A 26,570-nucleotide genomic window follows, 5' to 3' on the forward strand; every position below is an offset into this window, starting at 1 on the left:
CTCCGTCGGAGGCCTGCTGTTTGTTCAGCCAGAGAGGCAGAGAAGAAGAAAGATGGCGGCTCTAGGCGAACCCGACCGGGACGCCGGGCTAACGTTTTGAGCTTTTCGCACCCGAAACGACACCGGGGCGTCGCGGGGTAACCGAACCGTTTGACTCCTCGCCGGTTCGGCTTCGCGGTGGTACCGCTTTGGCTCGCGCGCGTGCAGGCTAAATAAACGCAAAAAGATTCGGGATTGTAAAAAAAAAAAAAAAAATAATAGATTTCGCCGATCATGAGAGGGAAGAGAGGCAGGCCGCCCAAACCGCCGCAGACCGAGGAGCCGGCCGCCGCCGCGGCCCGGGGCTTGAGACCCAGGAGGACCGTGAAGCCCCGGTTGAGGGACAGCGGGGACGAGGACGCCGAGAGTCCCGCTAGGGAGACCGCCAAGTCGGCCAAAAAGAGGAAAGGGGGGTCGGTAACGCGGGGCAGGGGACGAGGCAGAGGTGGCGGCGGCGGAGGAGGAGGTGGAGGAGGAGGAGGAGGAGGCGGCAGAGGAGGCAGAGGAGGTCGAGGAGGGAGACGGACCGCCGCGTCCAAGACGGTGGTGTACGACGACCACGAGAGCGAGGAGGACGACGACGCCGTGAGCCTGAGGTCGGAGGAGGACGAGTTTGTCGAGGAGGACCCCCAGTCGGAGGAGGAGGAGGAGGCCCTGAAGGAGGACTCCGACTGCCTCGAAGAAGATGCGCTGGACGAGGAGGCGGATGCTGCCAGCTACTGTACGGAGAGCAGCTTCAGGAGTCAGAGCACACACGCCAGCACTCCCGGTAACAACAAGACGTGACAACACACACACAAAAACACCCTAGAAATGCTGCCGATACTTGTTGTTTTGTTGTTGTTGTTGTTGTTGTTGTTGTTGTTGATCAGTGCTGCAGGGTTATTGTTCAAAATGGAGAATGCACCCTTGTATGAACACCAGGCCCCGGTCCGCTCGGGGTGTTTAAATGCTGCTGGAGGTCGGGTTGAATCCGGAGCTGCATCTCACCGGCTCAATAATAATAATAATCCACACGCGCATCTTCATCAGTAACTCGTGAAGTCCTCTCCGGCTGTAAACAACAACAACAACAACAACAACAACAGCAGCAGCAGCAGCTGCGTTTAAATCAACATCTTTAGCTGCTAACGTGCTAATGTTAGCATGTCGAGTTTAGCCCCCGTGCTACTCTTTAAGTGTCCTCGTTAAATCTGTATTATTATTATTATTATTTTACCTCGTATGTATTAATAACTGTCCACAACATTTACTGGGTTGTAAGGAAATATGAAATTTTAGTTTGTAATTGAAAGTACTTTTTTTATTTTATTTGTATTTTTATTTTATTTATTTTTAAAAAGGAGTCAGCTAACTCGCTTAGCTTTTGCTTAGCATGCCTATTAGTTTTGTCAGCTACTCTTTTTTTTTTTTTTTAATACATTAAAAACGGATGAAAACGACGGCAGCTCTTAGTTGTTGTTTTTTTATGGTGCAGACTGTAAAACGGGAGGCGTGAGCGCCATAAACATTATGAGCCGGTCGGCCGGGAGGATGTGGCGGCTTCATGGAGCTGGTAATGACAGTGGCCATGTGTTCAGCCGGCTCAGACTCACGTCCACAAGTTTTGCTGCCAGTTTGAAACCAGACCAGAATTCATCATTTTGTGTTGTGAAATGTTGAGTTTGGCCTCTTTCAATGCGATTGTGCTCATACGTGTGTTTAGAAATAACGTCACTACTTTAACAAATACTACTTTAGGGATAATCTACTCGGGGCTGGGCGACGTACAGTTTGATCATATGGTGAAAGTTGTCGTCTTTGATTTCAGGTGACATAATATATGATAATACATGACACCAGTGTTGACTTCTCCTGGTTTTTAAAGTCTGCATCACAATAAAGTGATGTAAGTTTCTGAACCTTTATTCACATAGTAATTATATCCACATAGATTCATATTTAATCAAGAATATTTTGTTTGTTATATTTAATATTGCAGCATTTAGTCTAAAAAAAATATTGTGCTGATTGTTTTCTTGATTATTACCCAGCCCTGAATTTTCTATAAGATTGTTTGGATCTTGAAGATCGTGGCGGTCTATTGCTGGTTATTGTTATATAAACCAATAAAAGAGCCGAGTGACGTTGGTGACTTTTTATATCACCGAATTTGAACTCTGCTTCTCAACGTGTGTTTGTGCGATATTTCAGTCTGCTGTAGCCTTTGAATGAACACGATGGAAGTGTTGCTCACAAATATCCGTGTTGTGTTTCTCGCAGGGAAGAAAAAGGCGCGGACGCCCCGACCTCGTACTCCCATCCTCGAGGAAAAGGAGATCCCTCCTCTGGAGCTTCCCGACACCTCGGAGGATCTCCTGGTGCCTAACGAGGACCTGCTCAACGCCACCTCCATCTATGAGGTGATACGTAACTTCTGCACGGTGCTGCGTCTCTCCCCCTTCCGCTTCGAGGACTTCTGTGCAGCACTGGTCGGCCAGGAGCAGTGCACTTTGATAGCCGAGACCCACATTTCCCTGCTGAAGGCCATCCTGCGAGAGGAGGACTCCTCCAACACTACCTTCGGCCCTGCTGACCTGAAGGACAGCGTCAACTCCACTCTGTACTTTATTGACGGCATGACGTGGCCCGAGGTGTTGCGGGCGTACTGCGAGAGCGACCACGAGTACCACCACGTCCTGCCCTACCAGGAGCTGGATGAGTATCCCTACGGCCCCCTTAAAAGTAAGGTCAAGGTGCTGCAGTTCTTGGTGGACCAGTTCCTCACGACCAACATCGCCCGGGAGGAGCTCATGTCCGACGGCAGCATGCTGTACGACGACCACTGCCGCGTGTGTCACCGTCTGGGCGACCTGCTGTGCTGCGAGACCTGCTCGGCGGTCTACCATCTGGAGTGTGTGAAACCACCGCTGGAGGAGGTTCCCGAGGACGAGTGGCAGTGTGAGATTTGCGTGGCACACAAGGTGCCCGGTGTCACAGACTGTGTGACCGAGGCTCAGAAAAACAGGCCGTACATCCGCCAGGAGCCCGTTGGATATGACCGCCACCAGAGGAAATACTGGTTCCTTAACAGACGGATTATTGTGTAAGTAGGGACCCTCACTGGTCTCCATGTTACTGGAATTACCTTTCATTGTGAGCCAACCACTGTGTTTGCTACAACCTATTACACATATAAAAAAAACAAACTAGGAATCGCAAATCAAACGGCAGCAGGAAGTATTTGTTCGCTCTCATTTAACCAGGCTGAAAACGGGTGAAGAAAGTCAGTCTTAAGTCTGATTTTGCCAGATAGAAGCTCAGAGTTGCAGGCCACGGTATCTGCCAGTGAAAAACAAGCGCCGTACTACTTGTTTCATACAATAGTTGTAACCGCCTCAACTTCAATTACCTTGGCAGCAAAAAAAACTAGTCTCATTGGATTTCATGTACAATGTGTTATACACAAGAAAGGTAACCCTTGCTAACATAGTCAGGCCTCCGCCAAAGTGTTTGTAACATTAGCTCTCAGAGGGAGCTTTATGTTAAGATGGCAGCCCTCCATGTCTTTCTTTGAAAAAGAGATGAGTCCATGACACCCATTAAACATAAAAAAAGAGAAACCATTACAACATAAAAATCGTGGTGCTACGTTTAAAAATCTCTCAGTAGAAAAGACCGATATAATGTGGACTAACCTCCAAGTCGCTCAACACTAAGTCCGTTCTTGTCAAGTGTTTACAGTTGTGTGTTGTGTGTAGCCAGGCTGTCTGTTCAAGTCCAACCAAACAATAGAAACCACTGTCTCCTATGAGCGTAACTCCCGCCCATTAACTTTAATTCAACTTGCAACCAAATATTTTTCACTTTCAATCAAAAGATTTGTGACGCAACAAAAAAAAAAAGGCCTCATTCGGGGAAATTCTGTAGTCTGTGACTGAAACCCGCAAAACTGTAACGATCATTTGTTTTGCAGATCATTTTATACTTAGTTGAAATGATTTACTTGCAGGTTTGAATTTTTGTTGCAGTGAGAAATTTTGCTTTTCCCAAAATATGTTACATTTGCATTAAAACACACAGAACTGACCTACATGTTACTATAGTGATGAAGCAGTGGAAAGAGAACAGCTTGGTAATTATTCAAGGAGCCTCAGGAAAGACCAAAATCTCACTAAACCAAAGGCACATTTACCCCAAAGCAGACCGGCTCCGAGGCTTTTCACACCAACAGACACATGCAAACGTATCTGCAGCAAGTTGACTACAGTTTCCTAAAAGATGCTGTCACGTTACCAGACCTGTTTCTACACCGTTTCCAGTTCCAGCCTTAAATGTGAAACAGCTGCAGAGCAAAGCTGAAAGTTATTGGAAAAATCACTTGAATTCAACAAGCGCCCGCGAATTGAGTCTCTTGTTTGCGTGGAGATTATACAAGACAGCCGCTATCCGGGCGCTTTATCTTTATTGGCAGTTGTGTTTTTCCTGAATGAGCTCGCCCTATCCTCCAAATTATGTTGTTTAAGCTTTAACAAACAAGAGGTGGCATTCATCTCCCTGCTACGCAGGATCTGAGTCTTTTTCATTTTTCTGATTTGGAAAACAGAAGGAACTCGGAAGTTCGAGCTCTGCTGCCGTGAACCAAGAGAATAGCAATGAGTGGATGAGCAGTCGGACGGCGTCACGGATGAACCCGTCCTCAGTCCTTTTATCCCGACCCTGATCATTTAGATTTCTTGACGAACAGCTGGTATCATCCTGCTTGACTGAGTTTGATTCAGCAATTGAAGCTTTCTTGTAAAAGCACTGTACTCTCCAGAGTTCGTTTAATCCAATTTAAAGATTAGATTATCAAGTCTCTCACAAAGTTCACAGAAATCTACAAAGTAGACACCAGTAGGATTGTTATACTAGATATAATAATTTAATAAATTAGTAGCATGTTGTGCCTTGTCTCATGCTGTAAACATGTCCATACCGTCCGTTAAATTGTAATGGAGTAATACCTCGCCGTGAAGTAAAAGAGGAAGTAATGCGGTTCAGCCTGATATTTACGAGTCTCTCCTGCTTACCCCCCCAATCCCCACCAGTGAGGAGGATGGGGAGCACGAGAAGAAAAAGATCTGGTACTACAGCACCAAGGCGCAGCTGCAGGAGCTCATCGAGTGCCTGGATAAGGAGTACTGGGAGACGGACCTCCACGCCACCCTGGAGGAGATGAAGGAGGAAGTGCAGGCTCACATGGACGTCACGGAGGACCTCACCAGCAAAGCCCGAGGAAACAGCAAAGCCTACCTCACTGCTGTCAACGGTACGGATCGGCCTTATTGTCTTAATACCGCAACAATGGAGGTAGATTATAACAGCGTAATTGTGTGTGTGTGTGTGTCTTGTACTGATGTTCATGTGAGCAGGTTTCGGAGGTGAGACGGGGGAATCATGGATTCGTCAGCTAATGATGAGAGCGCGCGTGTGCCTCAAGCTGTGCGCTGAATATGTGCATCTCTGTGTGGGTTTGTGTCCTGCGAGGATACTTTCTGAAACCGTCGACACGAGAGTAGATTCACACGAAAAGCGTTTTCGTTTTGAAAACGTGTGACTTTTTGCTGCGTCTCTGCCGAGAATGCGCAAAACTCTGCCGTTTATCAACCCTGAAAACAAGAGGGTCTTGAAAACCGCTGTTCGAGGTTTTAGTTTGAAAGCTCCACGGTTGGGTTTGAGCCTCGACAGGTGGGGAGATGGAGATCTTGGAAAACAAAGACGCAAGCACCCACAGGCGCTTCCTGATTGGGTGTTATCAGTCACGACGTGTCCTTACCCGATTCGTCACGCTCCTACGATGTGAGCCTTTTCTGGAAGGAGACGAATAACTACATCGGTTAGTTCAACACGGATAACATTGCGGCAGTTGCTGACCTTGTTGTCTGTGCTTGCAGCTGTTGTGCAGCTAAATTAATTAATTAATTAATTAATTAATTTCACGATACTGCTACAGCCTCCATGCTTTTATTTCAGTGATTTGCGAGCGTTATTATTTTTCTCCACCTGTATTCCTTTAAGTCTCGCCCCTACTCCGCCTCTGATTGGCTGGTACCCGTTACCTTTTGTTGGTTAGCTTGAGGCGTGAGGAGTGAGCTGATCACTCACTCCTTAGGTCTAAACCTGAGAAAAAAAAACAGAGAATCTGATTGGTCACCAGATGCAGGGTGCGTTTTCGGGCGCGTGAGTAGGGACAGAGATGAGTTCTGAAATGTGAGTTTGAAGATGGTTTTGGTTTTGAAAAGGAGGACGTCTTCGTGTGGCTGCAGCTCAACCATCAGATACTTTCAGTCTCTCCCTCAAGCAGCAGTTCTTTGTATTGATGACAGTTGGGTGCCGCCTTTTCTTCCTGCCTCACTTCCCTGCTGTCGGACCGCAAGCGACCGTTTCCCCAGTCTGCTTCCCTCGGAGGAGTCGGTGGTTAGAAGACCTTTTGATCACATAGCCAGCAGTTTCCGTTTCCTTTTGACAGGCTGCCATATCTGTCTGTTTTCGTAACGATTTTCCTGTGTCTGTCACCATGCTGCCTGTTTCCATCGCCGAGCCACCGCGAGGTGCTGCGTTATATTGTGTCTCTGGCGTTCTGTCGAGGTTTGAAAAGGTATTCTGTAGCCTGAAATGGAAGGAAATAAATCTCTGTACAGCTGTTGCAGTGAAAAGTGATTTATGGATATTGCTGGTATATTTCATCTGTTACAGCCTGCCGCAGCTACTCGGCGCTGCCTGCACCTTTCTTTTCTTCATTCGAGCGGGTGGGAACACGGTTATGTATAAATATGGCGACATTTACGAACCCTGGTTATCTGGAGATTTTAGACTTTTGAGGGAAACCCTCCCCCCCGTCTTGAATCTGTGTGTATGGGAGTAACTTCTTTTGCTGAGTTATAAACTGAAATTACAGCTTGTACTGAATATGATCATAAGAATGCTGCAGTCTGAAACAAAGTTTATACCTTTTTTTTTTTTTTAAAGGTAACCTGAAACTGAAAAGCAAGTGTGATGAAAGTTTGTGAATCACTTTTTAAATAAAACAAAAAAAAAATCAAATCATTCTTCAAATGAAAGCTTCTCAAATATTTGTGACGATAAACAAAACATTTTTGCTATAGACTGATGGTCGTATAAAACAAGGAATATTAAAATGTCTTCTCTAACTCTGGGGAATTATACTAGACATCTTTCACTATCCGATATCTCAGACCAAAGGATTAATTGAGAAAATGATCTGGAATTTTTTTTTTAAATAAATAAGATGTAAAAATTAGATGAAGGTTGTTGTTGTTTTTTTTTTTATATGGAAACAAATCAGGAATGAGGAATGATTATTTTACTTCACAGCATTTTTTTTTTTTCGTCTGCTGCGGCAAAGTATGAGCTGCTCTGTAAATAATTGGTTCTTTGAGAAACCAAAAGTGAGAAATTGTATGTACTATTTTTATGGCTACTTGGCGGCAGCCTCTAATGGTGCATTATTTCAGCGGCTTTACAAATGAGCCGGCCTGTAAACGTTTCACTGCATGTCGAATCACCTGCAAATGTCCCTTTGCTTTGGTTGCGACGCTCCTTACGCTTCGGTGCCCCCGAACGACATGTTTCAGCCCGCAACATGCAGGCTGTGCTGGACCGTTGTTTACTTTCTCTCTTTATTTCCTGCAGTGTAACACACAGACAGCTACTGTTAGTCAAACAGACACTGAGACGCCCGACCAGTTGCCCGAGACAACAACGCAGTTTAAGAAAGTTTTTTTTCTTTTCTTCACCCTCCAAAAAGCGATAACTAAATGTCACGCCAGCCGGACTTTAATGTTTTTGCGCCGATAACTAATAAAGTAGGTTAAGTTATTTATGTAATTGTAAATATTTTTTCCCAAATGCTGTTCCCCCTCGTGTTGTTATTGATTCACTTGTGCACAACTTATTTACGAGGGTTGCTCCCGACTTAAGATTCTTCGAGTGGATCGTTAGTTCAAACTAATCTAATTGTTTAAATATGTATTTTTTGGGGGGGGGGGCGTCAGAAAATGATTTAAGTTCCAGGGCTGACAATTAATGTTCAAAAAACACACATCATCACAGAGAAATACGAAATTGTAGTAATGAGCTTTAAAAATGCAACTTTTAGCAAGTAAACCACATGTTGATGGGAAAAGGAGCAGTGATTCTGAATTCAGCAGGAGGCCAAACATCGAGTCATTTATTTGAACACGTCGTATTATATCTTGGACCAATAGCGCTTCATTCTCAACCAATAATTAGATTATTGAAGGTCAGGGCTTGAAAGGACTTTCAACCTTCTTGTGAGTATATTTGAGAGACAGTGACAGAGAGAGGAAGAGGAGGAAGGTGGACACAAATCAGAAAACCCATGATACAATGACTGTTGCACATAAATTGTTACCTTTCAGGCCGCTAACCATGGTCTTTAGCCTGGCTTGTTGCTGCTAACTGGCCTTTACTGTCTGGACCGCCTCAGCAGTGATGAGGAGCATTACCGTCGTGATTTATGGCTGATTACAGTAACATAATCATCGCTGTCGGCTACATGCTGCCGATGTTGGTTCTCACGCACAGGATTCACTCACTTCCCACAACAAAGGCCGACTGCACATAAATCACCCACAAGGCCACCTTCCCTAAGGAGGACGGCCCGGCACGCAGAGTTTGAGAGGTTTTCTTCCTACAACTGAACAACTAATGAAATCATTATCATTGACGAACACGTCGTCGGGTATTCGGGAGGCAGCTCTTTTATTCTCTGCATTGATCTCATTATGGAGATATTATGGAGATGTCCCTCCACTGAGCTTCCATTTGCTTAGATGTTGCCCTCAAAAGCCAAGTCTTTCACGCTGCTGCGCAGATATGTAATTGTGGCCTTTTTTTTTAATGTTTTATAAATGAATGTTTCCTTGTGTTTGTAGATGTGATCACGGAGCGAATGAAAGTCAGGCGGGAGGCGCAGGAAGCAAAGAGGAGAGGAGAGGAGGCGAAGCAGGAAGCAGAACGCGGCTCTGTAAATACAGCTGAGGACCCCGTTGACTTGCTGCTCGGCAGCGGAGACCATAAAGATCCTGAGCGGATGGAAGGTGCCAGTTCACAAGGTAAAGATGTTTAAAAGTTTGTATGCAGGATGATGTTGGCCTGCCTAGTGCAGCTCCTTCTCTACTTCCTCTAAACATTAACTGGTAACAGCTGGTGCAGTTTCCCCTCATGTGGAAACGGACCTTCTTTTATTGTGTGGTGAAGCTGTTATCAGTGATTTCTCTGCAGCAGTATCAAGACAAATTCCTTTACTTCTGCTTGAATTGCTGACTCTGCTGCTGTTTGCATGTTATACGCCTGCAGCTTGCGCGTCGGACCCGAACCCCGCCTCTGCTGCTCAGGACCCAGCAGCACCCAAAGCAGAGGCTCTCGAGCCCAACGAGGAAACACTACCGACTCTTTCTGCGGACCAGAAGAGGCAGGAGTGCAATTCTGAGGCAAGGCCGGAAAGGACAGGTACTCATGTTTGCTCGAACATCCTCCCCGCCATACCTTCATTTCCTTAAAGGTGTCCGAGGTGCTTGTTTGCTGTGGTTGCAGTCGGCGTCGATGGGCAGTTATCCGACAAAAAACTATTCATTTTGGGTGAATCGTGTCAGGATGTGGATGTTGGACACTGTGAAAGAAGATGTTGTGGCTTTCTGTGCTTCTCCCTTGACATAAATAACATCTGACACGAAATCTTCTTCCTGTCTTTGAGTAGCTCAAACATTTATTCTCTCTGGAACAACTGTGATTCGCCCGTCTCTTTATTATCTTCAGTAAACATCTAATTAGACAGTGAGCAGATATTTTCTCCCTTAAGCTGTTGCAGGCCATTTTCCTGCCATGCGGTTGCTTCACTGCTAGTCCTGTGCTTTATATTGTCTCCCACGCTAACGGCCTTGAGAGGCACGTTTTTGGCACAGCGGTTGACGGCGTCCCTGGCAGCGCCCGCGACACCACGTCTGTCACAAGCAGCTCCTTCTTCTCATTCCAGTTTATGGGCTTTTTGGGTGGGTTCCTGCTGCTCGAACAAAAGGGGCTCTGCCTGGAAACCCCACCTGCCACCTCAACAAAGAGCTGCAAATATATGCAAAACTCTCCCGCATCACAACTCAAAGGCAGAGCCGGTGTCTTAATCTGGCTTTGCAGCAGGTGGACAGCTTGTTTCCATGGGTTCGGTTACATAGGCCTCGCTGGACTGGTGTTTGTTGGCTGTATGCTAATGCAGAAGATTTTACACCTTCTGATACTGGAAACCGGCTATATTGAGAGTTTTGTAATTGCAATTGCTGATTTCCTTTGTCCCCGTCATGTGCCGTCCATGCTTAGAGCTTGTTGCTTTTAATCATGGCTTTCAGTTTTACGCCTCACACCTCTTAATACTTGGTTTTAATGTTAGTGTCTACTGCACTCAGTCTTGCTTTCCATATTTTTCTAGCTGAGGACGGGAAAGCAGAGTCCAGCAGTGAAATCACGCCCCCTGATGACTCGCAGGCACCGACCCAAAATCAGGCACAGCAGCAGTCGTCCCAATCAGAGGCGAGTGGCGGGAGCAGCCAGGTCTCTGGATCCAGGAGCCTGAAGAAGCCGGAGCCACCGGATCTCGCTGATAAGTTGTCTCGGTCTTCTTTCACCAGCCAGGACGGGACAGGTAATCATTAGTGGGGCTTGTTAGCTGTCAGGAAAGTAAACTTTGGGATGCAAACAATAAAACACAGACTTTGGAATGAGTGCATCTGTGTTAAATTCCCTTTGCTGTTGTACTGATGGAGTCATTTGTTTTCTGAATGACAGACGAGTATAATGAAAGGGTCAAGACCGAGAAAACAACAGGACGGGAATCAAATAACCAAACGCCCAGAGACAGCAAAGAGGTGAGGCCCGATGGTGGTTCAGGAACCTGACTGTCCAACAAAAATGTTGCTTCATTGCCGAATTATTTTATTTCTCTTTGACTGAAACATGTTTAAAATGAAAGAAAAGTAGCTACATTGTGTCCATGGCACCTTCTATCTAGATTAGGCGTATTTGATTAAACAGAAAATGTTTTGTAAAAAAACATGCTCATAAAGATATTGTCGGAATCTGCTTTTTTTTATTAAAGCCCTAATTTCTATCCCCTCTCATGTTGCAGTCATCTCCCGTTTGCTCCGATGGCGAATCCTCACGTCTGAGCTTCTTCAAAAGGGACCTGGCGGTGAACCTGAACAACCTGTTCAAACTGGGTCAGGAGGGTAAATACAGGGTCTACCACAACCAGTACAGCACCAACGTCCTGGCGCTCAACAAACATCAGCACCGCGAGGACCATGATAAGAGACGCCACCTGTCCCACAAGTTCAGCCTGACCACCGCGTCCGAGTTCAAATGGAACGGTTCCATCTACGGCTCCAGAAGCCTGACCGTCTCCACCCTGCGCCTCACCATCATCCAGCTGGAGACCAATGTCCCCGGACCTTTTATGCATCCTAACTGGGCATCGCACAGGTACACATCAGAGCAGGTTCATCTGAGCGAGATGCGGCGTCTTTTGACAGGCAGCCACACGACAATACGTCGTGTTTTCTAATAAATGGACTGTAATGTGTTAATTAAATAGCCTTAGAGGGGCTCATAGATGGATTTTGTTACTTTGGATAGAGGCAAGATAACTTCAGGAACAGAAAAACGAATCAGTTTCGGTTCTTGCAAAATATGGAGACAATTTCACTTCTGTAAAATGATAAAATATGATGAAGCTTAATGAAAGAAATATTGTGACACTCTTGTTTTATGCTGTTTGTCTGATTTTTTTTTTTTTTTTTTTTTAGGACCAACTGGAACAAAGCTGTGCAGATGTGCAGCAAGGCCCGGGAATTTGCGTTGGCCTTGGCGATACTGGAGTGTGCCATCAAACCAGTGGTTATGCTGCCTGTGTGGAAAGATTCTCTTGGACACACGAGGTAAAAAGAAAGAACAAAACTAGCAGAGACTGTGTTGCTGTCCAACAACAGCATGCTTGTTGTCCACACAGACACGCAGTGTGCTCTCTAAAAGACTAAACCGAGGCTCATCATCACCACCAGTGATTCATTCATCTTCAGTAGTGCCCCATGTCTCCTACATGTTGGCTAAATAGTCTGGGGTTTTTTTCTGTCTTGCTTCAGGCTACTTCGCATGACCTCCATGGAGCGGGAAGATAAAGAGAAGGTGAAGAAGCGAGAGAAAAAACTGGAGGATGAGGAGACATTGCAGCAGGCCACTTGGGTGAAGTACACCATCCCCATCAAACACCAGGTAACACGGCAGTCTCTGTCAACTGTCAATCAGCTCTGCATGTTGCCTTGGGGTGTAAGAAAATATCAGTGCGTGATATTATGTTCCAAAACCGTATGGAATTTCAATTTATAGTTTACATGCAAAGGTTTGTGGTAATTCCTTTGCTCAGATGTAATGTTTTTGTATAAGGCACCATCATAGATTTTCTCATTGTGTTTCCTTCTGTATCAAGTAAATGAGTGCAATAAACCTATATGTGGAAAAAAAAAATCAAGAGAGAATCAAGACCTCGATTCAAAGAAATTGTTGATTCTCATTTTATCCAGTCATGTGGCCCAACTGTTGCCAGGGAGGTTTTATTTCATAGCTACGGATCTGGACTAGTTTCTTAGTTCTAATGTATATAAATGTTCTCTGTAATGAGCGTGGTTCTTTATTATTTTGTGCCTCACTCGTGTGTTTTTCCATCCAGGTGTGGAAGCAGAAGGGGGAGGAGTACAGAGTGACGGGATACGGTGGTTGGAGCTGGGTCAGTAAGACCCACGTGCCACGTTTTGTTCCAAAGCTACCAGGAAACACTAACGTAAACTACCGCAAAGAACTGGAGGGTAAGAGCCAAACCAGCCAGATTTCCCTTCTTTTGTTCTCATCGATATTTTCTCCTGCTGTTCACACTTTTGGTTCTTTTCTTTTTTTTTTTTGCTGCCTTCATAGCAGCTAAAATGAAGATGGAAAATGCAGCAGCTTGTCCAAACGAGCAGAAAAAGGTGATGGAAGCGGAGAAGCAGACTTCTCAAAGCACAGAGGACGAGGAGAAGGAACAGGCACCTGTCACCTCGTCGTCTGAAAGCGCTTCCTCAGAAGAGGACCGCAAACCTACGACCCCCAAAGAGGCTGAAAAACCTGCAGATGAGGAGCAGGGGAAAAACGTTGAAGAGAAGAGAGAAGATGAAGAAATGGAAGTCGACACCTGTCCTGAAACTGCTGATTCAGCTGACATGAAAGGTAAAATGTTTTAGATCAGATTATCTCTCCTTTTTCTTTAGATTTTCCTCGATGTGAACAAATATGTGTTGTCATTGTCCACTCAAAATAATGTTTCCGTCATAGATGAAGTTGAAAACAAAGCCCCTTTGTCACCTTCTGTGGGCGAAGAACCGACCCAGATACTTGAACAACCCAAGAAGGAGGAGAGCGCGGCATCGAAAACCTTCTATGACGTTGTGAATGTCAGCGAGGGCTTCCAGCTGCGAACAGCTTACAAGAAGAAGGTAAAGCCGTCCAAACTGGATGGGCTCTTGGAGCGCCGTGTCAAACAGTTCACCTTGGAGGAGAAGCTGAGGCTGGAGCGGCTGAGACAGGCGGTGCTGTCGTCGAAAATGTCTGCCACGAAGCCGGCTTCTGGGATCAAAACTGAAGGGTCGGCATCGAGCAAACAGCAGCCTGCCGTGACCCCTTGTGTTAAAGTAGAGGAGATGGAGGAGAGCCACCAGGTGAAAGACCACGTGGTTAAAAAGCTCGACTTTGAGCAGGAGCTCACAAAGAAGGCTGACAACTCGGATGTCCAATCAGACGCCTCAGTGCCCGGCCATAGTAAACAGACGGAGGTAACTCATGGGAACAGCGGGGAGGTCTGCGCCCATAAAGAAGTGAACGGGGGACCCATAGCAAGCACTGAACTGAACAGTAAAAACAATTGTCTATCGGAGACGATAGAAAACGATGAAAAAACACAGAAGCCGGAGGCGGCTCGAGAGAATGTTAAGAAACGTGGGTATGATGAAATAGAGCAAGGCAGCAACACGGAGAGCACGGAGGTGACCCAAAGTAAGACCAGTCCACTGCAGGTGAATGGAAACACCGTCGTCGGCACCCCTGCAGACACAAACATCAACTCGGACCCGGCCAGTCAAGTCCAAGATGATATCAAAGAGCCTCAGAAAGAGCCCGTCAAGTCTCTGCTGAATGGAAACCTCTTACAAAATGATGTGTCCAACATGTGTCACCCGCCTCCACTGAAAGTTCCAAAACTAGAGAACCATGTGGGAGATAAAGAGCTCAGTAAGAGCGAGGACGTGGCCGCGGACGGTCAGGCGCTGACGCCTGCTAAGCTTCAGTCGTCAAGTTGTTCTCTCCAGAATAGTAACAGTACAGACAACTGCACGAGCAGCGATGGTTTGAAGACTTCCCTCAACACTAATATCTCAACGACAGTCTCTCAAAACACCGTGACACCCGACACATCCAGCAGCATCAGTAAACCTGATGTCACGTCTCAAGCAGCAAGCAGCACAGCTTCCTCCGTCGCCGTTTCCAACCCCGCCCGGCCCGGCGCCGCACCGGTTCTGTCCCAGAAGACCAAGCTTCCAGGTCCGGACACCAAAGCAGGCACCTCTGCCTCCACAAACAGCTCCATGACAATTAGTAAAGACTATTCCACCAGAGACCGAGTCAGCCTTCTCAGGTTTTCTAAATCCAGGAAGGCGCGCTCGGGCACAGCCCTGCCCTCCTACCGCAAATTTGTCACCAAGAGCAGCAAGAAGAGCATCTTTATCCTGCCAAACGACGACCTGAAGAGGATGGCGAGGAAGGCAGGCATCCGAGAGGTGCCTATCTTCAACTACAATGCCAAGCCCGCCCTGGATATCTGGCCGTACCCTTCACCTCGGCCCACCTTTGGGATCACATGGAGGTCGGTAACACATTTAGACCTTTTTACACACTTTTTGGGACGCTTTAATGCTACATTTAAAACAGGCAGGTAGTTGTATACATTTACATTGTTCATGTGAATGTCAATATTGTGTTAGATAAGGCCAAATTTTAGAAGCACACTAATGAATGTCTACAGCCGTTACTCGATAATAAGACACAATATGTTAGCAGGATGTAAAAGTGCAATTACAAAGAACATAAAACAGGCAAACAAAAATGATAAACAGCCATAATTTACAGCACGATACATTAAAGGAAAATGTGTATGTAAACATACTTAGTGCTGTTGTGTCTTTCATGACTGCCCAGGTACCGTCTCCAGACTGTCAGGTCGCTGGCAGGAGTGAGTTTGATGCTGAGGCTGCTGTGGGCCTGCCTGAGGTGGGACGACATGGGTGTGAAGCCCTCTGCTGCTGTAGGGACGACACGGAAAGGTGAGAAAATTCATCTTTTCGCCTGAACTATACTGATTTTCCCCTTTGCGCATCTTCAATGTGTGCCCTTGAGGAAAAATTATTTACTTTGGCTTGTATTTCATATTTCATGTATGTTCTGTTTTTGCCAAAGAAACCACAGAGACGGACATCATCACGACAGAGATTATAAAACGGAGAGACGTGGGGCCCTACGGCATCCGCTCAGAATACTGCATCAGGAAGATCATCTGTCCTCTCGGAAACAGAGACACTCCCAAAGGTAAATGAGAAGAGTTTGTTTGTAGGTATGAAAAAAAAAAAAAATGAATTTAACATCACACTGGGAGAGTGACCAAGATGTTGTAATTAATAGTTACTTTCTTGCGCTCCGTGAGTAGAAACCCCGACTCCACAGAGGAAAGGCCTGCGCTCAAGCGCTCTGAGGCCGAAGAAGCAGGAACCAGCTAAGCTGACCGGGCCTATCGCCGTGGAGACGTGGGTGCCTGAAGAGGAAATGGAGCTGTGGGAGATCAGAGCCTACGCAGAGAGGTAAGAAACACACAAAGCAGGCCTCATCTGACCTTTGCCCCCTAACATTATCATTACATCTTCTGACATTGGTGTGGTTTTCTTTCAGAGTGGAGAGGGAGAAGTCGCAGGGTGTAGATCCCTCCAAGACCGGCAGTAGTCTGAGGACTGCAGAGGAGGTCAAGGCCCATTTGGAGAATCAGCTGAAGCAGGCCAGACTGGCAGCCCAGCAGGTGGGAACACAGCACACTGCACCCACGCAGGTGTTAGTGTTTGTTCTGTGTTCAGGTTTTAGTAAAGACCAGCACAGCTTTGAGGTCAACAGCCTCTCTGCACGCCTTAAATATTCCACCATGTTTTGTTTTAGAAACGTCTGGAGCAGCAGAGAATAAGTCCAGCCGTCACCGCTTCCACAACGACCACTACCACCCTAGCCAGCACTCCCAACACCCCGCTGTCCACAGTCCAGAGGATGGGTCAAGCAACACCTGGAGCCAAGATGGTCCTGGCCTCCAAACTGGGCTCTCCGGTTTCATTCCAGCAAGACAAGAACTTCCATCAGTCTTTCGCGTCCTGGGTCAAGCAGGGTCAGACCAACAACAGCTCAGGTGAGCAGCTGGAAGACGAGGAGCGGTCACGAGTTTTGTTCCGTTTCATCCATCGTCATCTATTAGAGGGCTGAAGACAAGCAAATGAGTTCTTCCCGAGAGAATTTAGCTGTTTTTACCATTTATTTATTTATTTATTTTTGTCGTCTTTTTTTTTGTTTGTTTGTTTTTCCGCAGCTTTTCTTTTTTTGTATAAATTTTCCACATCCGTAAATGTAATTGGCTTGTCGAAATGATCTTGTGGCTCGTGGTGTCCACTTTCAATCCTATGAAAACCCTCTAATCTGTGCCTAGCAGTGGGATACACAAGGGCCCGTGTATCATCACAATTTCAACCCTTTTAACCCCAGATTCTGGGACTATCAGCCCCGTTGTTGACTCGAACCTTAACAAGTGGACACCACAGCCGCAGACTGGCTGTTGTGGTGGCCCTTGTGGGTTACACGTGACCGCAGGTGGCATGGTGTGTCTTGCAGCCTCCACTGGCTCGGTGGCCACCGTGGCTGGCAGCATCACCACCTCAGAGCAAACCTTCCAGATCGCTGGCAGCCCAGTGGCTGTGGCTGGCCAGGTCCTCGCCGCCAAACTGCCACTGCCCGCTAACAGCAAGATTGTCACGCTCAACATGCCCACTACTCAAGGAGGTAGGGAGCACGAGTGTCATCCCGTTCGGCTGGTTTTGGCCTACACGTGCCAAAATGGATGGAAGAGTGCCTTGTGATGAAGTATTGACGCTGAGCATGGATGATGCCACCTGTATCTCTTTGTTTTTCCTTTTGGTACTTTTTTTTTTTTTTTTTACATTGGATGAAAAGCTTCTCCGGCCAGAACTTTATCTGTCTTTTTTTGTTTTTGTTTCTGTGTTGTGAAGCAGTTTTTAAAACCATCTCTGGGCTTTGCGATGTGTGTGAAACACTGTCAGCCTTTGAACTGAGTGAGGAAGACATTGATTGCTAGTCTTCGCAAACAGGACATTCACACAAACAGTGCATGCCTTGCCATTTCAGTACATCCTTGACTTGTAGTACTTCCATTTGTTCTTCCCCTTACGTAATTGTTCTTATCAACAGGTGTAGTCCAGCAGAAAGTCCTGGGCATTTTCTCCTCTGGGCCTCCTGCGAACCTTCGGACATACAGCACCCTGCATCCTACGACTGGAAACATCAACCTCAGAGCCACAACCTCTTCCTCAGCTACTCAGCAACAGGTCTTCTGTCCCTCACCTTACAGTTGTAGCTGAAGGTAATGGAAACACTGTGATTACTGTTGATTTGACTCTTGGCTTTGTTTTCCAGGCCGCCACAACAGGAGGCCAAACACAGCTGGGCACGGCGATGAACCAGACGCTCACCCCATCTACCTCTGTGGGCACAACGATGCTCAGAAGTTCAGCAATGACTCAACAAGGTGTTCTGTCCTCATTTGTATTTCCAAATCAATATCTTTAGACTTTGTGGTCTACGCCTCACAAGAAACTAAATAATACAAATGAATCTTCCCTCCAGGCCAGCCTCAGCAAGCTGCGACCCAGATGGGCCGCGTCCAGCCTGCAGCCGCAGCTCTTCCTGGTTCTCCACCTGTGCAGACGGCTTCAGCTCAGAGAGCAGCAGGTCCAGTACCAGCACCTTGTGCAGCCACCCCGGCTCCCGGACAGCCCCCTGTAGCTACATCACAGACCCCAAGACCACAGCAGGGTCAAGTCAAACTCACTATGGCACAGCTCATGCAGCTAACGCAGGGTGCACAGGTAGGGCCTCCATTTATTTTGCTCCTGTCCTTGCCTATTATTCACATTTTTGTTGTCTTTATAGCTCTTCTTGAAGTCTTAAGGATAAAATACACTAATATCACTTCTAGCTGAAGTTAAGATTCCTTTTGTCTGCAACTCTGCAGGGAGGAAACCCAGGTCTGACGGTGGTGATCCAGGGTCAAGGCCAGACCCAGGGACAGCTGCAAATCATCCCACAGGGTGTTACGGTCATCCCCGGCCCGGGTCAGCAGCTCATGCAGGCAGCCATGCCCAACGGCCAGGTCCAGCGCTTCCTGTTCACGCCGATGCCTCCATCCTCATCAGCTTCCACTTCAGCTCCCGCGACCGCTACCCCGACAAAACCTGCCATAGCTCCGACCCCTCAGCCTCACGTGTCAACTCCAGCTCAGCCGAGAGCCATTGCACAAGTCCAGACGACTCCCTCAGCCTTAGCCCAAACACAGATGACAGCCCCCCTGCCTGCCCCGACACATTTTACAGGCCCAACACAAATGCCAAGTTTAGCCCCGAGCCCAGCTTCAGTCCCCGTGCAAACCCAGGTCACAGCCCCTGTGCCGGGTCCACTACAAGCTGCAACCCAGGCTTCACTGCAAACACAATTTTCCGCTGCTACCCAATCATCGGTCGCCGCACAACCACAATTCCCTCCTCCTGTGACAGCCCAGCCCCCCTCGCAGCTTTTCTCCTCCACACCAGCCCCAGCTGCTACACATGTGGTACAAAATGCAGGCCCAGCTATGATTCAGAAACAAGTCTTCACCTCAGCCCCTGTACAAAACCAAGCGCAAGTCCCGGCTGTGGTCCAAACCCAGTTCTCCTCCTTTACACCAGGCTCACTCCCTGTGCAAACCCAAACTGCAGGTTTGCCAGCTGTCCCAGGACAAGTGGCCCCCCAATCCCAGCTCCAGGCCTTCAGCCCAGCCCCAGGCTTAACCTCCCTCCCTGTCCAGATGCACGTTACTGCCCCGTCTTTATCCCCCGTATCCGTCAAGGCAGCTGCTCAAGTTGCCGCTACCAACTCTGCCCCAATGCCAGTTTCTGCCTCTCTTCCGACACCTGTCCAAGTCCCAACCCCCGGTCTCGCGCCCGTCTCTGCTCCTGTCATAGCTGTCGTGTCCACCCAAATCGCTGTCCCGTCGCCTGCTAAAGCTCTAACCCAAATCCAAGCCACAGCTCCGGTTCCCCTTCACGCTGCTGTGGCCAATGCTGTTGTCACGCCCGTCACAGCCACCTCTACAATACCTTCAGTGCCAGGTAAGGAACCCACGAGGTTGACCATCCACACCATCCCGTGCAACGGTTTACTTTTAAGTTATTTAATTTAATACTTTGCTTCTGTGTTGTTTTGTAGCTTTGACACAGCAGAGAGCTGCTCAGCCCCAAGTTTGGACCACGGCCTCATCTCAAGCCCAGTATCCAGTTCAGCAGGCTGCAGCTCCGGTTCAGCCCCCCTCCCTGGCCACCGCACCCGCCTCTGCTCCTGCATCGGTGTCCACACACTCCCCCGTCACCCCTCTGACTCCTCAGTCTCAAGCACAAGTCCAGCACCCTGCTGTTGCATCGATGCAGCAGGTGTCTCAGATGCCAGTCTCCGCAGTGCAGGTCCATATGAAGGGACTACCGGTCTCCTCTGTTGTGACCGCTGTGAGACCCACACAGCCTCCGCTCCAGCCCCAAACTCATCCTCAGCTTCAACCCCAGGCTCAAACCCAAATCCATGCACAGGTTCAGGTCCATCCCTGCGGTCAAGTCCAACAGATGCCTCACATTCAGGCTCAAGCGCATCTCCAAGCACAAGCTCAGATCCACCCCCAAGTCCGAGTTCAGTTTCAGCCACGGCCCCAAACTCAGCAGCCGCCCCAACCCCAATTGCAGCCCCTCGCTCAGATCCAACCTCAGGTGCAGTTTCAGTCCCAAACCAACACCGTAGCCCAGGTCCAGTCCCCAACCCAGGCCCAGCTCCAACCGAGAGTCCAACCTCAGTACCACCACCAGGTACAGGCTTCTTTTCAAACACAGCCACAAACACAACCTCAGGCTCAGCAGCAGCCTCCGGTTCCGTCTCAGGCCCAAACTCAGCTTCAGCCGCAGCCGCAGCCCCAGATCCAAACCCAACTCCATCCCCAGGTTCAGGTCCAGTTCCAGCAGCAAAGCCAAATTCAAGCTCAGGCGCCACAGCAACCCCAGGTTCACATTCAATCACAAGTTCAGGCCCAAGTCCCGACCCAAACCCAGTTTCAAGTCCAGTCACCGCAACAGACTCAAGTCCCACAACAGCTTCAGGTCCAACCCCAAACCCAAGTCCAGGCGAAGCTCCAAGTTCAGTTCCAACCTCAGACCCAAACTCAAGTTCAAACGCAGCCTCAGCTTCAGGTCCAGTCTCCGATCAGACATCAACTCATCACCGTTCCAGGCCTCCAACAGCCAGTTCAGCTCCTCTCAGCCCTGCCGCCCCACGTTGCAGCGCAGATCCAGGCCCAGATCCAGGCGCAGGCTCAGCAGCAGGGTGGCGCGGTCCCCCAGCAGATCAAACTGCAGCTGCCCATCCAGATCCAGCAAACCGGGGGACAAATTCAGGCCCACCAGATCCAGAACATGGTCATACAGGCGCCAGCAAGTGTCCAAGAGCAGCTTCAGCGGATGCAGCAGCAGCAGCAGCAGCAACAACAACAACAACAACAACAACAACAGCATCTGCAACAACAACCAAAGAAGAAGAAACACCACGAGGCTAAAAGGGAACAGAAGGAGCAGAGTCTGCAGGTGGTTAGTCCGGGGGATGGCATCCAAAAACAGGTGTGACTCAAAAAGAAGAACGCAATTCATTTCTGACAGCATTTATATGAGGGTCACGACAGTGTACATTTTAACTGACGTTTTTCAAATGTCAGGTGATGGTGAAGCAGAACGCGGCGTCAGAGCAGCTGAAACAGAGGAAGTCTCTGGCTGCAGCCGAACGAGAGGAGAACCAGAGGTTTGAGTTTTGTTGATAACAAATTGTTTTAAACCCGTAAAACTGACGGCTGTCCATTTTATCCCGACACGGCATTCTACTAAACCGCTGCAGCTCAAACGCACCGACAATCAAACCGCTGCTCTCTGTCTCCAGAATGATTGTGTGCAACCAGGTGATGAAGTTCATCCTCGACAAGATCGAGAAGGACGAGAAGCAGGCAGCTAAGAAAAGGAAGAAGGAGGAGGTGGTGGAGCAGAAACGCTCCAAGCAGAACGCCACCAAGCTGACTGCTCTGCTGTACAAGCACAAAGAGCAGCTGAAGGCTGAAATCCTAAAGAAGAGGGCCCTGTTGGACAAGGAGCTGCAGCTGCAAGTACAGGTCAGCACACATTACGACTTCTCTGAACGGGCTTATGTACACTCGACATATGCAGGAACCCGTCTTAATCCTTCCCGGGTCGTCTGAGGGCATTTTCTTGACTTTTAGATATCTTGCTAAATGTGCCTTATATCCAGGTGTTTCTTATCAAAATGTTCAGGACACAAGCAGGACATTATACGACGCGTTAACTGTGTTGTGTCCCTGTCAGGAGGAGCTGAAGCGGGACATCGCCAGGCTACAGAGGGAGAAGGAGAAAGCCCGCGCTGCGATCGCTCAGGCCGCCGCAGCAACGGTCAAAGCCGCCGCCGCCGCCGCCTCCTCCTCCTCCCATCTTTCCCACACGACACATTCCTCCCACAGCACCCACACAGTGACCTCACCGTCCTCCTCCCATAAACGGAAGAGGGAGGACGAGAGAGACAAGGACAGAAACCGAGATCGGGACAGGGACAGGCATCACGACAAGGACAAGAAACGGGACCGAGACAAGGACAAGGACAAGGACAGAGACCGAGACAGAGACAGAGATAAAGATAAAGATAAAGATAAAGATAAAGATAAAGACCGAGATAAAGACAGAGACCGGGAGCGGGAGCGGGAGAGGGAGCGAGACCGGGAGCGGGACAGACATCGCGACAGGGACCGAGACAAGGACAGAGATGGGGACAAAGACAAAGACAAAGACAAGGAAGGAGATCCCAGCTCATCAAAACACAAGAAGAAGAAGAAGCTCTCTTCTACCTCAAAGGATCACAAGAAGGACACCAAACTCTACTGCATCTGCAAAACGGCGTACGACGAGTCCAAGTAAGCTCTCTGGACTCGCCTCAGCGTTTTAGATGAGACATCAGACGTGTTACTGCGACGCACACTCAACCAAATCACTGTAACCAAAGTGATGTTTGTCCCCTCAGGTTTTACATCGGGTGCGACCTGTGCTCCAACTGGTTCCACGGCGCCTGCGTCGGCATCACAGAGAAGGAGGCCAAGAAGTTGGAGGACTTTGTGTGTAACGACTGTAAACGCGGTCAGGAGGGAGGAAGCAACGAGGAGCTGTACTGCATTTGTCGGACACCTTACGACGAATCACAGTAGGGCTCCTTTTACGTCACATAACTCAACCGTGTCAAATCTGTCCCGGTGGTGAGGATCCGGGCGGAGCATCGGCGTTGATCGGTGCACGTCGCAAGCGGTGCGCTAACCACCAATCTGTCCCACGTCCACGCGCAGGTTTTACATCGGCTGCGATCGCTGCCAGAACTGGTACCACGGGCGCTGCGTGGGCATCCTGCAGAGCGAAGCCAATCACATCGACGTGTACGTGTGTCCGCAGTGCCAGTCGACAGAAGACGCCATGACGGTCCTCACGCCGCTCACCGACAAAGACTACGAGGGCCTGAAAAGAATATTACGCTCGTTACAGGTACTAAAACCCTCGTGTGTCGCATCCTGTGTGTTTTATGTCACGTGTGATAGAGGTTCTAATGAAAGCAACACGAACAGTGCTCAGTCCCGTCATCGTAAAGACGTCTCCCAACATATCTTCGATGTCTGTATCAGGTTTGCATTACTATAGAAAGAAGTGCAGGGTCCCCTGGTAACGAGTTTTACTTTTAAAGACGTGAATATTGTAATGCAGCAGCACCTGGGCTTATCGGATAGTCGTTTTCAGAACTAAAATTTGTCGTCCAAACGTCAACGTATCGACGAGACGCAAGTGTTCACGTGCAAATGGAAAATAATTGCATACAGACGGTGATGAATTTGTTGGTTAAAGTTTCATTCGTCCCGAAAAGCAATTGTCCCACGTATGTGGGCATTACTTTGGCGTTTCTTTGAATTGATTGTGCAATAATGTTTCCTTATTTCAGTCTCACAAAATGGCATGGCCTTTCCTTGAACCGGTGGATCCCCACGATGCGCCCGACTACTACCGCGTGATCAAGGAGCCGATGGGTGAGACCCGACGACACCGACCGGTTGTGATCATATCGTCCTCTTGATTTTGAGGACTTGAAGCTTGATTGCTCCGATTTATTATCTAATGCAAGATGACTGTGGAAGTTAATCATTTCCACACCATTTAGTTCGTAATGATTTGAATGGAGGCCGCGTTATGTGCATACCCTTCTCACGTATCCTTCCGTCCCTCCTAGACTTTTCCACGATGGAAACCCGTTTGCAGAAGCGACATTACCACAAGCTCACAGAGTTTGTGGCAGACGTGACCAAAATCTTCGACAACTGCCGCTACTACAACCCCAACGACACGCCCTTCTTTCAGTGCGCCGAGGTGCTCGAAGCCTTCTTTGTACAGAAGCTAAAAGGTTTCAAAGCGAGCAGGTAAGTTGAAGTGCTCGATCTCGAACACACACACACACACACACACAGAGAGAGAGAGAGGGGTTCCCAAGATTCTCTCCTCCATGCTTGTCTGTTCGCTCCAAAGCCTCGACGGGACTCACTGCCTCAAATCCTGTCTCCATTCGTTCTTTCCTCAATTTGTGCATTCATGCCTGCCTTTCACTTTTTATTTTGTACCACTAGCATGTGTGTAGTGATGGTATTTTGCAGTAGAATGTGCTTTACTTGTAGAATAGACTTGCCGTTAAATTTTTTTTATTATTATTATTATTTTTTTTTTTAAGGGTTTGCTTGGCGGTACTAAAACCAAAAGAGCTGCTAGACATTACGTCCGATGTCTTAACAGACCTTAGTGCCATGTTACATCTGTATTGTGGGTCATCTTGCATTTGTGTCTGTTCACCTTTTGCTGCATGCCTTTTGATTTATGCCATCCCATTCTCTTCTTTCTTGCAGATTGTCAGATTCTTAAGTGGGCCAGTCTAGCTGGAGTCTGGACTGGATGCTGGGGGTCTCTAGTAGTAATGACACAAAAATTTCTAAAGTTTCTAAAAAAATAAAATAAAAAAAAAGGGCAAAAAAACTAACAAAAAAAACCCACCACGCCCAAACAAAACACCAAATGTGCTTTCATGGAAATGTGGCCAATTTCATGAACCGGCTATAATCATTTTATTCACTAATCGTAACAAAACGGCAGCCATGTTGACACGTGTTCATTTAATCTGATCCAAATTCGGGACACTGGGCCTTTATGATCAATCAGTCACACTAGCTAGGTTCTGTTCAGTAGGCTTTTAAAAGCCCTTTTACTTTCTAACTCCTTTTTTATTTCTGTTCTACACCGGAGGTGGATTGGATATATTGAGATTGTTGACTAAAATAAACAAAGCTGCATATTTTATTGTAGAGAGATATTTATGAGAAGTTTTGTATGTTACTTCCCCCTTGAGTTTGATTTAGCTGGTTGTTTCGGTGGTTGTCTTGAATGTACATACATTTTATCATGTACAGTGGTTGTAAGATATATCTGACTGTATTTGACTGTTTTAAATCATGAAGCCAATCATTTTAGATGGTATTCTTTTGAGACTAAAAATGAACAACAAGGAGGGAACAGTTTGACCTCCTTCCTGTTCCTTCACGAAGTAAACCTCAGCTCGTAGCTGACGAAGGCATTCCCTGTTCATTTAACCAACATGGCTGCGGGATCCTGTGACGACCCCCCCCCCCTTTGAAACTCTCTGTGTCCGTTTGATCATTGTTGACGTGCAGCAATAAATTGAAAAAAAAAATTAAAAATGCGAAGGGCTCTCAACTCTCCCCCTCTCTCCGCATTCTGTAGGTCTCATAACAACAAGCTTCAGTCTTCTTCAGCCTCTTAGAAAACATCGCACATTGCGCAAAAACAAAAATGCACTTGCCAAGAATATGGCTTTTCTGAACTGTAACTCTGTGATGGACTCTGCCCCGCACCCTGCCTGTGTTTGGGACTCGCTCCTCTGGCCGGGGAAAAGTGGGGGGGTGGAGGGGGGGGGCAGCGCTGTCGCTTTCACAGGAGGGCTCGGGCAGAGCCGCCCTCTGCCCATTTCAACTGTAAGGGACCTGTTTTTTTGGACCTGTCTTCATCAGAGGAGCGAGGACAACTGAGGCATTTCAGAAGAAAGTTTACCTCGGAGAAAAGACTCTTACGGAGCTCTCATATTTCCATGTACTTTATTTTTTTGATCTCAGTCTTTTTATTTTTTTCTAACTTGTTTAAAAAAAAAAAAAAAAAAAGAAATCCCCCCCCACCCCTCTACCCACCACCACCACCACCACCACCACCACCAGGCCATCCCTGGTGGTCATCATGTCCGACGGAATAGGAAACTGAATAATGTCGTACGGTGGCCGAGTTGTACGGAGCATAAATGCATCGGGCGTTTTGTGTCTAAATTCAGATATCGCAGTGGAACAACGATTTTTCTCCCATTTCCACTCATTGTTTAGTCTGAAGTGGCATGAGAGACTAAGTACTAAATATCTGGACATCGGTAGTCTGCTTGGTTAAACTTCTAGACCCTAATGAAAGTACGGTAATAAGCTATTGTAAATGAGTTGCTTTGCAGTAGTGACTGACTGAGAAGGATGAAACAGTGTATTTGAAGGTTCCTGCCCTGTTTGTAAAAATGTGTCCGATTTTGACTTGATTTCTTTTTTTCTTTTTTTTGTATTACAGCTGAAGAAATATTGATGTATATGGAACTTAATAAAACTGAAAAGACTGATTTCCTTTCATCCATTTTATTTATTTATTTATTTTTTTTGCCCAGACACTGTAACGAGTGGAGACGTCTCTCTAACTTAAAACGGGAGTAGTATGAAACGGTTTATATACATTTTAATGAAGAAAAAAAAAAAAAAACGACTGACCAAACATCAATTGTGCTACACAACACCTTCCATTAGAAAATGAGCAGCCTGAGTTTGGGAACTGTGTTTGATT

At 47.4% G+C, this 26,570-nt stretch overlaps 1 protein-coding gene across 1 annotated transcript; it reads left to right on the plus strand.

Moving 5' to 3' along the window:
- bptf (bromodomain PHD finger transcription factor) lies at positions 1-26,352 on the plus strand. Its single transcript, XM_069701248.1, is given in 34 exon segments — positions 1-808; positions 2,302-3,124; positions 5,109-5,329; positions 8,979-9,158; positions 9,403-9,555; positions 10,523-10,735; positions 10,879-10,958; positions 11,219-11,571; positions 11,895-12,026; positions 12,231-12,360; positions 12,815-12,950; positions 13,057-13,347; positions 13,453-15,034; positions 15,367-15,491; positions 15,625-15,753; positions 15,872-16,022; positions 16,111-16,234; positions 16,369-16,609; positions 17,086-17,253; positions 17,680-17,816; positions 17,905-18,016; positions 18,115-18,356; positions 18,503-19,634; positions 19,732-21,176; positions 21,272-21,354; positions 21,490-21,715; positions 21,927-22,009; positions 22,011-22,045; positions 22,048-22,525; positions 22,633-22,809; positions 22,949-23,141; positions 23,590-23,674; positions 23,875-24,061; positions 25,428-26,352. Coding segments are annotated over 34 exon segments (10,422 nt in total). The 5' UTR covers positions 1-273; the 3' UTR covers positions 25,468-26,352.
- Positions 26,353-26,570: the final 218 nt, after the last annotated feature.

This window comes from Brachyistius frenatus, unplaced genomic scaffold (genome assembly GCF_029030835.1).
Source record: "Brachyistius frenatus isolate BFR_SWC_R1_liver_20210118 unplaced genomic scaffold, ASM2903083v1 Contig_36, whole genome shotgun sequence".
Classification (NCBI taxonomy): Eukaryota; Metazoa; Chordata; class Actinopteri; family Embiotocidae; genus Brachyistius; species Brachyistius frenatus.